Source organism: Lytechinus pictus, chromosome 8 (assembly GCF_037042905.1).
Source record: "Lytechinus pictus isolate F3 Inbred chromosome 8, Lp3.0, whole genome shotgun sequence".
NCBI lineage: Eukaryota > Metazoa > Echinodermata > Echinoidea > Temnopleuroida > Toxopneustidae > Lytechinus > Lytechinus pictus.
In genome coordinates, this window is record NC_087252.1 from 12,360,046 (window position 1) to 12,374,813 (window position 14,768).

Below are 14,768 nucleotides of genomic sequence, written 5' to 3' on the forward strand. Positions count from 1 at the left end.
AGCTTGTCGATATTCCATTCTGAAAAGACCCAATTTAGTTAATTCATGAAAATGTTATTTTCTTATTTGTTAATCTAATATGCGTAATGACAGCGTGGAAGTTGTTGGTTTTAAGGCTTGAAAACTAGAAATTGTAAGCATTTTGTAATTATGAATACGCCTTACAATGGTTAATACATTTTAACAATTAATGCGAGCGCAAATCGCGAGCTGAATTTTTTAAATAAGTGTAATGAAAAGGCCTGGAGTTTTGTTTGCCTAATTTACATAATATAGAACTGATATATGGTACTCGCCAATCAAAATGCGAGTGTGCAGCGCTAACTTATAGGCGTTTTGACAGTAACATCTGAAAATTGATATTTCGAGAACTTTATGGAATACACGAAGACAATAGGAACTTGGCAAATCAAATAATGCGACCACGCAGCGTGAGCTTAAAATGTTGATATGTAGACCATATTAACCGACATTTTACAAAGTGCAATAAATTTGTAAATGGAAAAAAAAATAATGAAAGCTTGATGTCCGAGCTGAAATATGTTTTGAATATTGACTCAAAAACTTGATATTTTAAGCTCCATATCAGCTTATTGAGCAAGATGTGAATCTCATCGAACAGGCAATTCGAGCGCGAAGCGCGAGCGAAAATTTTATTTAGTAGCATGAAAGATTTTTTTTAGAAGTCTTCCCCCAACATTATTATATTCACTCGTCTTCCTCCTCTTATTTTCATCTTCTTCTCTTTCTGTCTTTCGCCTTCTTTTTCTTTTTTTCTTTTTCATCTTTCTCCTTTTTTTTTTGCTTCGCCAATTTTTTTCAGGGGGGCACCTGGGGGGCACGTGCCCCCCCCCCAGGCCCCCCATCCGTAGCTACGCCACTGGTGAGAGTGTATATTAAAGGGAAAGACAAAAAGGTTTGGAGAGGATGAATGGCAAATTGTAGGGAAAAGGATGCGGCTGTGGGGCGTTACGGTTAATCTGGGTGTTGGTGTATAAGAGAGGGAGAGAGCTCTGGGGTAAAAGACAAAATATCGGGAGAGGGGGAGGGGCGAGTTGGTGGCACATCATTTTGAGTGGCCAGAAGTCGGGAGATGTGCATGTTTGTGTAGGAGGGGGTTGTGTCACTAATTTATATAGTATGTGTAGGCCTATGTGGGAAAGACACAAGATTGGTAGAGGGGTAAATCGTGTGTGAGGAAGCCAATAGTGCGCCTAAAATTATGTTTGTTTGTTTGATTATTAACCATGCATAATGGAAAAAAAAATTGACAGAATATAATAGTGCGCGTAAAATTATGTTTGTTTGTTTGATTATTAACAATGCATAATGGAAAAAAAAACAAATTGACAGAATATAATAGTGCGCGTAAAATTATGTTTGTTTGTTTGATTATTAACCATGCATAATGGAAAAAAAACAAATTGACAGAATATAATATAATGTTTTATTCATGATAATAATACACAGTAGGAATCAAGCATATGCAAATTATGTTGGAAATGCAGAGTCCTTTGAATAACATCGTAGAGTTATAAGTAACATGGCTAGCTAGATGTGTGTGGTGGATGTGTCCACTGAGGCTGTGCGTGCGTGTGTGTGGGTGTGAGGGAGTGTGGGTGAGTGTGTGTGTGTGTGTGAGATAGAGGGGGTAGAGAACACACATAAAATAGAGAGGGGGCTGGAGGGAGATGAAAACAATTGATTCGGTGATGTGATTCAATCATCAGTTTTGAATGAAAGAAAATACAACCATTATGACCATTGTGGGGAGCTAAAAATTATTTTCAATTTGAAAGAAGAAAAAATAAATGATAAAAGTACCACTTGGAACAAAATTGACAATATATTAGTGCCGCTGAAATGTGATACCCGCACACAAAAAAAAAAAAAACTATTCCTATTATTATTGTCACTTATGATTAATCACAACTCCAGTAAATGCAATCAACTCTCTGGCTTTTTGTTCATAGTGATACATTAGAATATTGTGTCTAATTATATACTATTTTCCCAACTTACCTATATTCCATAAGGATGATATGACGACAATGGGGTATCGCATTATTCGACAAGGCGAGTTCACCAAAAGCATATCGAAAATTCTGAGTTCAAGAAGAAAAAAAAAATCGCTAGCCCACAATCAGAACATATCACCGACAGTGGTCACTTTCCTTTAACCTGCTCAATTTCTAGGTTGTGGTGCTGGTAGCGGTGACGACTACGATATAATGCCGACGACGATGATGGTGTGGTGATGATGACGATGGTGGCAGAGATGGATATATTTTGCCACAAGTGTAAATGCAAAAACGAAAGAACAGCGTATGATTAATCTCTTGCTGCAGTAAATAATAAGCCAGTGTGTCTGTTTAAGACCTCAAATCATTACTTATTGATTATGAAAGATTGATATAAAGTAAACTAACACACAACTACCCGTCTGTAAGCGATACCATACATGGTCTGTTGTGTTCATTGTGTACTTCCGGAAATGTAAACACTTGATATTTCCTTCTAAGTGCGAACCTCATCATTAAATGTATTCTTTATGTTCATCATATTATAAGCAGCTCTTATGGTATGAAAATGAAACATCAAATGGAGAACGAGAAAGTGACGTAGATATGTGTCCTGTATGTGAGTGGAATTCAAGTACTCTAGATGGATTTAACCTTTTACTAAAAACGAAATTAAAAATATGTTACTAAAATGATAGAATAAATTGGGCATTTAGAAAGAATTTAAAAATGAATTCCATACAAACAAAGTTATTGTTTGATTGTGATAAAAAAAGCTCCAAACTGATTTCAGTATATGAAGAGTTTTGTTGCAAAAGGGGGTAGGTCCACTTTGGACTATTTCGAGAAAAATCATGTTTTTTTATTCTCACTTATTGCAATATTCTTATGAAAAACTTAAAGGAGAATGAAACCCTTAAAACCAGCTGAATCTATATCAAAGAGAAAAATCATAGAAACATATTGTTGAAAGTTTGAGGAAGATTGAATGAATAATAAGAAAGTTATGAGCATTCGAATATTGAGATCACTAGTGCCATGTAGATCCTCCCAACGGCAATGCGACCAAGATCTGTGATATCACACACGTACAACTCCCTCATTACTTTAGTACTTATTTCACTTATATTCTCACTTTTATAGAGTCTATCACAAGGTGAGGTGTTCTCTTTATGAGATGACAAGTACAGAGGTTTCACAACATTATATCATTGATGAATCGTTTGTCATATGATTAGAATGAGCAAAAAGAGATGTTTTGGGGTATATTTTCAGTGTCCAAATGGGAGAGTTGTACGTGTGTGACATCACAGATCTTGGTCGCATTACCAATGGGAGGATCTCCATAGCATTAGTGATCTCGACATTCAAATGCTCATAACTCTTTTATTGCTAGTCCTATTTTACTCAAAGTTTTGTTGATCTTATTCTTTGATTTTTCTGCTTTCACAAAAGCTAACTTGCTCCAAGAGTTTCATTCTCCTTTAATAATGTTGTCATGGTGTACAATCTTATCATGTAAACATACATTTGGGTATAAAAGAAATCTACCTGTCTTCAATTTTTTTAATATATTAAAAAAAAATTATTAAAAAAAAAAATTATTTGTGGACTGACCTTTCGCAAGCAAACTGAAACGAATCCAATCTCTTTTGAATAAAAACAGTGATTTTACTTTGCCACTTTATTTATGGACCTAACCCCTTTTGACAAATAAGCGCTTCAGAAGAGTTTGGTTGCAAAGGGGGTTAGGTCCACTGCAAGAAAATCATTTTTTTTATTCTCCCATATTGCAATATTCTCGTGCGAAACTAAATTTTCATGATAACATACCATGTGAACATAAAGTTGGGTATAACAGAAATGGTCTAGCTGACTTCTCAATTTAGAAAAAAAGATGGCGGAATTTCAACACCTTTTTATATAATTCTGGTGTAGGCCCACTAGCGTACCTACGGGGGGGGGGGGGGCAGGGGGGGGGCACTCTGCCCCCCCTGACGAGTCACAACCCATGCAAAACGTATCTTTGCCCCCCCCCTGACGAGCTTGAGAAACCTTTTTTGCCCCCCCCTGACGAGCTTTAAGACCTTTAATGCCCCCCTGACGAGCTTGAAGACCTTTTTTTTTTTTTTTTTTTTTTTTTTTTTTTTTTGCTTGTCAATTTTTTTCTGGTACGAAATCCTTTATTTGTGATCGAAGACTTTTTTTTTTTTTTTTTTTTTTTTTTTTTGCTTGTCAAATTTTTTGGTGGACGGTTTTGCCCCCCCATGTGGAAAATCCTAGGTACGCCACTGTGTAGGCCTTTAATAACCACTGTACAAGCTAGGGAAAAAGGAGGGATCCATGAAAATACAAAGGTTTATGAGTGTGTAGAACCCTCGAATAGAAATCATAAATCGACTCAGTTGTCAGATCTGACTTATCATGATCAGGCGAAAAAGTAATTAGGAAACGGATCCTAAAGTCTAGCTTATATATGTTTATTTTGATTGATTGATTGATTGATTAATTGATTGGTTGAATGATTCATTGATTGATTGAATTGCCGATTGATTGATGACGAATTCAGTTCACTTCAGCTTCAAATTTTCAACAAAATCATTAAAGTAAGGCGAAATATAAACAACTAACAAGTTAATGAACCGAAAAGGAATCAGCTTCGGGATTAGCTCCATCACAAATTCAAAATAGGCCTACTAAAAACCGGTACTCTACAGCTTACAAGCGGTTATACAAGCCTATAGGTGAGGATCTCATATCTGCATGGCAAGCTATATAATTTATATTCAAATTTTGAGAAAAAGATAAGCATTTATAACAGGGGCCGCGGAAGCGGGAGGCTTGGTGGTGGCTTCAGCCCCCCACTTTTTTTTCCAAAACCGTGTATAAAAAAACGTAAAAATGACCATATATATGATTTTGATTTTTTTGCATGGTCAGCCCCCCACTTTTGACTCAGCCCCCCCTCCCCCCCAACCACCTTGAAAACCGTTCCGCCGCCCCTAGCTGTATAGCACAGTTAGTTTTATTCACTCTCTCTACTACATATATATTTATACATTAAAGGAGAATGAAACCCTTGAAACCAGCTGAATCCATATCAAAAAGAAAAATCAAAGAAACATATTGTTGAAAGTTTGAGGAAGATTGAATGAATAATAAGAAAGTTATGAGCATTTGAATATTGAGATCACTAATGCCATGTAGATCCTCCCATTGGCAATGCGACCAAGATCTGTGATGTCACACACGTACAACTCCCTCATTACTTTAGTACTTATTTCACTTATATTCTCACTTTTATAGAGTCTATCACAAGGTGAGGTGTTCTTTTTATGAGAGGACAAGTACAGAGGTTTCACAACATTATATCATTGATGAATCGTTTGTCATATAATTAGAATGAGCAAAAAGAGATGTTTTGGGGTATATTTTCAGTGTCCAAAAGGGGAGAGTTGTTCATCTGTGACATCATAGATCTTGGTCGCATTGCCAATGTTAGGATCTCCATAGCATTAGTGATCTTGACATTCAAACGCTCATAACTCTTTTATTGCTAGTCCCATTTTACTCAAACTTTTGTTGATCTTATTCTTTGATTTTTCTGCTTTCACAAAAGCTAACTTGCTCCCAGAGTTTCATTCTCCTTTAAGCCTACTAAAGAACCCCCCCCCCCGAGAAATTGACACCCAATCAAGTGATCCAGTGAGAGATCCACCCCCCCCCCCCTCGAATTCCACTTAACCCGGAAGCGCTATTAAACCGACGTGGAATCCCAAGCCGGATTTTCTCATCGCTGACATAGGCATAGCTAGATCTAGGACTATATAATATTGGTAAAGTAATGTTTTTTAATCATATATTCTGAGTGTGTGTGTGTGAGTGAACAGCAAAACAAATGAAGTAAAATCTAGACGACTTTTTAATGCAATTTTTTACTCCGACTCGGTCCTCGGAGTCCGAGTGCAAAGCTAAGCGGTGATCGACGATTTCGCATGCTATATTTCGCGATCGCCTCTTGTCCCCGCCGCTCCGGCTCGCACGGCTGACTCGGTGTCGCCTCTAGTCTGTTCGGGCCTACTGGTAGTGAGAGAGTGAGACTTAGACTTGGAGTTCCATACATACATATAGGCCAATGATATAAATTAACGTTAGACTCAAGACTCTAAGTCTAACGTAAGCATGATTTTAGGGGTCAAAATATACTCCCCCCCCCAAAAAAAAATGGCCTTATCGTGAATGTAGTCTCTAAATAGACTAATGAGTAATGTCGGTGTGTGCGTACGCGTTGTGTAACGTGAATCATGGGAGTTGAAAGAAGTATACCGAGGGTTCGTATACTAATATAATAATACTAACCTCGCAATACGTGTGATTGACCGAGGGCGAGGAGATCATTTGGGTGTGGAAATGACCCACAACAACAACGAACGAAGTCACCAGCGCTGACGAAATAAACGGCAGTGAATGGATTGGTGACTCGAACCAGGATAAATGCCAAAAATATGAAAGTGAAACAGCATTTCTAGCTTAGCCTAAGCCTAGGGCTAGGCGCACGAACAGAGTCTAACATAGTCATAGACAGCTGGCAGCCGTCTGTTTCGAGGAGTTTTTTTACATTTCTTATTTTTACTTCTCGTACACAGACGGCTCGCGATCGTGCAGCTCCCATAAGGGGATTAACAATGCAAAATCCCCCCGACGGGGCTCATCATTTTTTTTTCTTTATTCCATAAAAATATATAAAAAGAACTGGACATGGACCAAAATAAAGATTATTAGATCTAGGCCTTTAGGGTCTAGGTCTAGGACCCTATTCCGTTTTGACCTGAAATGCACAAAAAGAGGAAAATATAAACTTAAAAGGAAAAACAACAGTGACTTATGCACCTAATGACCTATCAATTGTAAGACGCACCCCTCGACCCCCGGGAATGGTGTGTCATGGTAGGGTCATTTACCAACAGATTAGCGACGCAGGGTACCGTCATGGCACATACATTCGTAATTCCGAAGCTTCATTATTCCGAAGGTTCCGATATTCCGAAGGTTCATTAGTCCGAAAATGAAATGAGGTTCGTAATTCTGAAGGTTCGTTTGTCTGAAAACGAAGTGAGGTTTGTAATTCCGAAGGTTCGTTAATCTGAAAACGAAATGAGGTTCGTAATTCCGAAGGTTCGTTAGTCCGAAAATGAAATGATTAATGAACCTTATTTCGTGTTTGGACTAACGAACCTTCGGAACAACGAACCTTATTTCGTTCTCGGATTTACGAACCTTCGGAACAGCGTACCTTATTTCGTTTTCGGATTAACGAACCTTCGGAATAACGCCACAAATGTTCGGATAAACAAACCCTTTTACGTTTTCAGATTAACGAACATCGAGGTATAGGCAATTTACGTGTTTCGGAATTACGAACCTTCAGAATAAAGAACCTTCGGAATTACGAAGTGTAACCCCGTCATTGAAACATTTGGTCTATCACAGTTTGAGGATTGGGGTGCGTCAATGTCAGTCATTTTACCTGGGTGCGTCATGATGCCTCAGTGATACAAACGGGTATTAAAATGTTGTATAAAATCGGATCAAAATGAAATTGGATCGGCAGTTAAAGGAGAATGAAACTCTTGGAGCAAGTTAGCTTTTGTGAAAGCAAAAATATCAAAGAATAAGATCAACAAAAGTTTGAGTAACATAGGACTAGCAATAGAAGAGCTATGAGCATTTGAATGTCGAGATCACTAATGCTAAGGAGATCCTCCCATTGGCAATGCGACCAAGATCTATGATGTCACAGATGAACAACTCTCCCCTTTTGAACACTGAAAATATACCCCAAAACATCTCTTTTTGCTCATTCTAATCACATGACAAACGATTCATCAATGATATAATGTTGTGAAACCTCTGTACTTGTCCTCTCATAAAGAGAACACCTCGCCTTGTGATAGACTCTATAAAAGTGAGAATATAAGTGAAATAAGTATTAAAGTAATGAGCGAGTTGTACGTGTGTGACATCACAGATCTTGGTCGCATTGCCAATGGGAGGATCTACATGGCATTAGTGATCTCAATATTCAAATGCTCATAACTTTCTTATCATTCATTCAATCTTCCTCAAACTTTCAACAATATGTTTCTTTGATTTTTCTCTTTGATACGGATTCAGCTGGTTTCAAGGGTTTCATTCTCCTTTAAGCTTCTAAAATCCAAATGGAATCGCCGATATTTGAATACAAAGCTATCTATCAAAATTTTGTTGTCTTTCGCACGCATCTTCCTGACAACACAAAGTCGCAAAGAATAAAATGCAATAGAAGTCGCCAACATGCGCGATCGTTCGGAACATGTTTTAAAATCGTTTTGAGGGGCTAACGAGTTAAAATATATTTCATATACCTTTTGTTATGAACTCTCATTCTCCCAGAAGAAATATTAAAGACGCATTTTCTCGACAACGTTGGAAACGTAAATAAAACATAATAGAAGTTGGCAACATCTCATATTAGCGTGCGACCTTTCAAGACATATTTTAAAATTGTTTTTAGGCGCTAACGAGGGAATATATATTTTATATACCTTTCGTTATGAACTCCTGGGGGCGTTTCATGAAAGGACTTGTCGGACGTTTTATCCGACAAGTCCCATTTTATCCAACAGTTACCATAGTAACAGTTCCTCTCAGCCAATCAACATCAGAAAAAGATGTCAGATCTGACAACCTGTCAGATGAAATTGTTGATGAAACACTCCCCAGTTCTCCCAAAAGAAATATAATTGATGCAGTATTTCAACACCTCGGAAAGGAAAATAGAAGTCACAAACATCTAAGATTAAATGATTGGGACACCATTTTTGCTGAGGTGCTAATTAGTTAAAATATATTTTATGTACTTTTCCGTATGAATCCTTGTTTTCTGAGAAGAAATATAAATGACGCATATTTCGACATTATCAGAAAGGAAAACAAATGAATCGGCTGCCGATCCGATGATCAGTTACAGGGTTACCTTTTATAAGAGTTCAAGGCGGCCTCCGCTATCACCACGAAACATCGTCAGATAATAGCGCTATACACGTATTGCATTCCATTGCATTCATATTATAGCTCTATTATGCGCCACGCAGCACTTACACACACAAGACATCATACTTCACATGCTTCAGAGCTAGAGTCTATTCCGAATCTTACGTTTTACTCTGACGAAGTTGCGTCAGGGAGACGGTCATGGTTGGTCAAAATCTTGAACTGGTGCGTCACTTTTTTTCTTTCTTGGCAGGGTCATTGTAAGTAAAGGTGCGTCATTGTTAAGACACACATGTGCGTCATGGTACCACAAAATCTGACTCACGTTTGACAAGTGACCCACCATTCCCGGGGGTCGAGGGGTGCGTCATACAATTGATAGGTGCATTACATCGGCTGTCGCGCAACTCCCACTTCCCTGGTTTATTGGAACTATTAACATATGGCCATTGAGTCCCTGTACAGATCGAGTTAGAACTTTGGTTTCTGTAATTGGTGAGTGGAGCCAACAAAGTTCTGCGGATCAACCACTATAACAGAGACCGAAGCTTTTGGTCTAAGTCTAACATAGACACTAAGACAGGACTAGCCATCTTTTCTGGGGATTTATTTAAAGGACAAGACCACCCCAACAAAAAGTTGATTTGAATAAAAAGAGAAAAATCCAACAAGCAAAACACTGAAAACTTCATCAAAATGGTAAGTAAAATGAGAAAGTTATGACATTTTAAACAGTTAAAGTTTTGTTTATTTTCACAAAACAGTTCTTGTCGGTATACAAATGAGGAGACCGATGACGTCATCCACTCACTATTTCTTTTGTATTCTATTACATGAAATATGAAATATTCTAATTTTTTCATTGTCAAGTGAAACTATGATTGATTCTTCCATGAACATGTTAAACTAGCATTGCTTAAAACTATATGATTCAGTCAAGTTGGTCCCTATTGTCAAATCTATAGAAAATGAAATATGGTATAATTCAAACAATAACAAACAAAAGAAATGGTGAGTGACGGTCATCATTGACTGTCTCATTTGCATGTCACTGAGTTGTGCATATCACTGTTTTGTGAAAAATAAGTGAAATTTTAAAATGTCATAACTTTCTTATTTTACATCCAATTTTGATGAAAATTTCAGTGTTATGCTGGTTTGATTTGTTTCCTTTATTTATTCGAATCAACATTTTTCTGGGTGGGGGGTGGACATAACCTTTAACAATTTCGGACATTTTACCATCATCCCCATTTGCCGACAGTAGTACGTTAGTGCGAGCCCACATGTGTAATCTACACAACACCATTTCAGAAGATTGTTTTTCATCATATTCTACCTACATGTAGATATCCCGAAATGTATTCTGTTAGCTTAATTACATGTTAAACAATTTTTTTTCTACCTATATCTTGTATTGAAGGTACCTGGTATTGACTACGTGTAGCTGTAGAGGGATGGCTTCTTCGTCAACCAATCCCTTTTCTCTCCTTGTCTCAACAAACGAAGAAAAACAAGGCTCTGTTCAGGTTTGTTTTTTCTCATTCCTCTGAAATATAAAAAGAACCAAGAGTAATTTCTGTCATCTGTAAGATCAGCCACTGTGCCTGATTAATTAAAGATGTAAAATGTTTCCTATTTAATTGGTCATACCAGCTTAGGTGTTATGCAGCAGAAAGCTATCCTGATTAGTTCCTATGGGAGTTACTATAACAAAAATAAATAACAAGCTTTGTAAAGAACTTTTCATAATTGTTCAGTTTGTGCATGTATATTTGCTTTTTTATAGGGCAATTCCATAAAATGATGTCCGACCCCCATTTTTCTCAAGTCTTACTTTATAAACTGACCAAGTCATGGTCATTTGAGAACATTACAGACTGTCAAAAGAACAAGATATCAGAGACAGAAATTTTCATGAAGGTCCCACGTGTAGGGATTGGACGTACATATTTTATGAAATTGCCCTTTAGTGGAATAAAAAAAGGACAAAGGAAAATAGAAATAAGAAGTAGCTCTTTGTCAAGTACAGGTAACCCTAGAAATCATTATGAGATCTATTTTCAATATTGTCTGTTTAAATGTTGCATGCAGAGTAGTTTTATTATTGTTATGAAAATACAATTTAAAAATTGATTTTCTTCATGTTTCTTTTTCTTTCACTGTTTATTTAGAATATCAGTCATCCTGATAAATCAGGAATGATGGAGGTGGATGTGACGGCCAGAGAGATCAGTTTAATAGATGCAGTCATTCAACAAGTCTTCCTTATAACGGTAGATCAAGGTAAGCAAGATTATCACCTGTGTAATTGACTTGGAAGCATGAATTGAATCGACGGTTCTAAAATAGGGTGGAGTTCTCTATTCACTCGGTCTACAAACAGTTGGTCAACTTCTCAGATAATCTAATACCATATGGGTTAAATTCACAGGTCCACCCTCCATTTGGTCTAATTTTTCATCTACAAATTACGTTACAGTTTGTATATATGAACATTTGATTCATAGTTTTCTAACGATATAGACTATGGTGTTTAGACCAATTGGATTGAAATGGGTATAGCTAAATTGATAATTAGACCAAACAATAAATGGGTAAAAGAAGTTAACTTGGCAATATTGTAGTACTGTAGATGAACAGGTTGCAGACAAACTAGGGTTAGTCCAAGTGCGATGAGACCAAATCTGAAATTGATGAATGGCCTATATATGTTTACGGACAGTCTGATGTGACTCAAATATTTTTAAAATATTAACTGTTTGGTTCTGCAAAACTGGAAAATGGAATTTAACAGCTATTAACTGAGTCTTTTTTGCATGCGATTGCCAGAGTAGAATCACATAAATAAAGAGAACACCATAAATTCAACAATATAATAATAATAATATGCAACATTTATATAGCACTAAATACAAATGTTTCTAAGCGCTTCATACTATTACCCCGGCTTTAGCACGGCTATCCTGATCGGACGCTCGAGCATTCAAGGTATTCCTTCCTACCGGGTACCCATTTACTACACCTGGGTGGGGATTGGCAAATGTAGATAAACGCCTTGCCGAATGACGCAAGTGCTGCGATGGGGTTTGAACCACGGACCATGTGGTTCAAAGTTCGGAGATTTATCCACTGAGCCACAACACCTAGAGCTACAATATAAATGTATGACAGAACCAAAGGATACTTAGGCTTAGTACCCGCTAGGTTATTACCATTTGATAGTAATGTTTGCTTTAAAAAAAAAACATATATTACAGGGCCCAGCTCAAGGGGGTCTGAGTGCCAATTTAAAACACAATTTTGAATCGTAAGAGTGTGTGTTCACTGTTATGTTTTTGTTTTTCCCCTTGTGGACAGAGGGAACAACATTAGATGAAGGGATGCCTCCTAAGTGTGTGTTCTTGGTTGATATGTCAGACCAGCTTGAGAAAGAGCATAGTGAACCATGGTCGTGGCTCTCATGGGAGAGCATTGATATGGTGAGTAGCGCCATCTATGATACTGTTCTTTTAAAACAGATTTGTGAGACAAACAGTGTAACTTATTTTAATACCAAAACTTAGGGGCTTGATATATAGATGCCAGTTGGGGTTACACACCTGTATGTCGAAAAATGAGATGATGATTGAACTGTTGTTTTGTACAAAAATATGTGCCAAATGATTCTGGTTGAGAAAGTGTATTTTCCTTAGAAATTAGCTGAATATTAAGCATGGCATGTATCTTTACCAGATGTAGAGTTGTTTTTTCCGAGCATTGATGATGCACTGTCCCACATATGCTATTCTGTGTTTCAATTTAATTTCAATTTAATTCATTGACCGTGTTTGTGATAATAAGTGTGATCTTTTTAAGACTTCATGATTTCACGAAGTTTGGTTCATATGTATGAACCAGATATGGATCTTCAGTAATTTGTTGATACCTAATTTTGATTTTAGAAACTTTCTCTTAAAATCATTTTTTTTTACTGTTACAATTACTGGCACTTAACAGTGGTATTCAGCTTTCTTTGGCAGTAGTATACAATGGACTGTAAACTCAGACTCGCTCAGTGCAAAAACAATGGCATATTGATTTTGTTGTGGCAGTTGGGTTGGTATAAATAATGCTAATTAGACCTGGGGGGTGTTTCACAAAGATTTAAGTATGACTTAGAGTCGCACTTAAATGCCTAGTTGCATGCGGTATAAAAGGCATGACCACATTGGTCAGATCATGGGATGAGGACGCGCACTACTGCGTATTGATCAAAAAGATTGCACATTGCATATCATGTACATGTCGGGATTTAAGTGTGATTTAAGTCACGCGTCAGGATTTAAGTGCGATTTAAGTCATCCTTAAATCTTTGTGAAACACCCCCAGTATGTATAGTAATATCCTATGTTAATTATGTACATTCCTCTCATGATGTCTCAGTGGTAGAGCGCCTGCCTCATCAACTGGAGGTTCGATCTCTGCCCGAATCATACCAAAGACTTTGATAGTGGAGTCTTCTGCCATTCTGAATGCACTCAATGTATGAGTATGGAGAAGGGTAATAATGGCCCACTGGAAGAACAGCTTACAGCTGAAATAGCTACCCTGGGTAAAAAAAGAATTATTTATTTAACCGGTGTTGGCTCAGTTGGTAGAGCGTCCGTCTCACTACCGGGAGGTTGGGGGTTGAAACCCCAGCGGCGTCAGACCAAAAGACGTTAGAAGATTGGAGTTGCTGCTACCCTGTTTGGCGTTCCAACGGTTAAAAGGGATAGAGCCTCGTCGATCTGGCGCTGCACAGCGGCTCCCGGGCCCACGATCAATTGGGCAAAGCAAATTTTCGGAATATTTCATTTTATGTCTATTTCGAATAATAAAATATGGATTTTTTTTTATAATTACGATAACTTCATTCTCTAGGCCATCTTTGAGAGATTACTTCTCCAAGACCCATCATTCCATGTCCTTCACATGACGTCATCTATTGCAAACTTTGATGAGGAGGAGAAGAGGGCCGGGGAGAAAGATATCCTGCGTTATCTTCTCTCATCCTACACCAGAGCAGCTGCCTTAGTAAAAAACAGTCAGGTAATACAATAATATTGATATTGCACATCACCAAGGGTATTAGTATAAATTATACACACAGGGTACCTTCAGAACAGTTCTAATTGTTGGACTGTTTCAAAGGTGAGAAATGATGTAATGTTGCTAATGCCTAGTCCATTCTCTCAAAACCATGACTAGTCAATGGGTAATTCTCTGATTTTCATCTTCATTTTCTTAGATTATTTTTAACGACTTTTCATTTTACTTCGATCCCCTTAAATGCTTACTGCTCCCGAATAATCACTTGACTAGAATCAAAGAGCGCAATGTGTGATAATAGTTGGAATGTTGGGATTATCGTCAAATTTACTATATTGTTATTCTGATCTTGACGTTCCTCATTTCGATGGTATCATGAAGTATATTGATGTAATAAATTCTTTTTCAATTATTTATAGAATGAAAAGGCTGACTACGCCATGAAATGTCAGCGTATAGCTGTATCCAATGCAGCTACATGTCTCCTTACTCCAGAAGTGTACAACAACCAGAACACAAGGCAGCAATTATTTGATATCCTCCTCCAGTCATACACAAAGGAAGATGGTAAGTAGTTTTATCCTAAGAGTGTCATAAATCAGGGAATATTTTTATTTCCAAATTAAATTAGCAGTTTTATGG

The 14,768-nt window shown here is 37.3% G+C and overlaps 1 protein-coding gene across 2 annotated transcripts in view; it reads left to right on the forward strand.

Annotated features, from left to right (window-relative positions):
- The first annotated feature begins 5,763 nt into the window (after positions 1-5,763).
- LOC129267168 (ubiquitin conjugation factor E4 A-like) overlaps positions 5,764-14,768 on the forward strand; it is a 29,072-nt gene continuing 20,067 nt past the window's right edge. For both annotated transcript variants that reach the window (XR_010294412.1, XM_064103584.1), the window contains exons 1-6: positions 5,764-5,857; positions 10,477-10,582; positions 11,228-11,339; positions 12,414-12,535; positions 13,959-14,126; positions 14,546-14,693. Coding sequence is in view for 1 of the 2 variants with exons in the window: in XM_064103584.1 (XP_063959654.1) it covers positions 10,511-10,582; positions 11,228-11,339; positions 12,414-12,535; positions 13,959-14,126; positions 14,546-14,693 (622 nt within the window). In the remaining variant the exon portion in view is untranslated. The remainder of the gene's footprint in view (positions 5,858-10,476; positions 10,583-11,227; positions 11,340-12,413; positions 12,536-13,958; positions 14,127-14,545; positions 14,694-14,768) is intronic.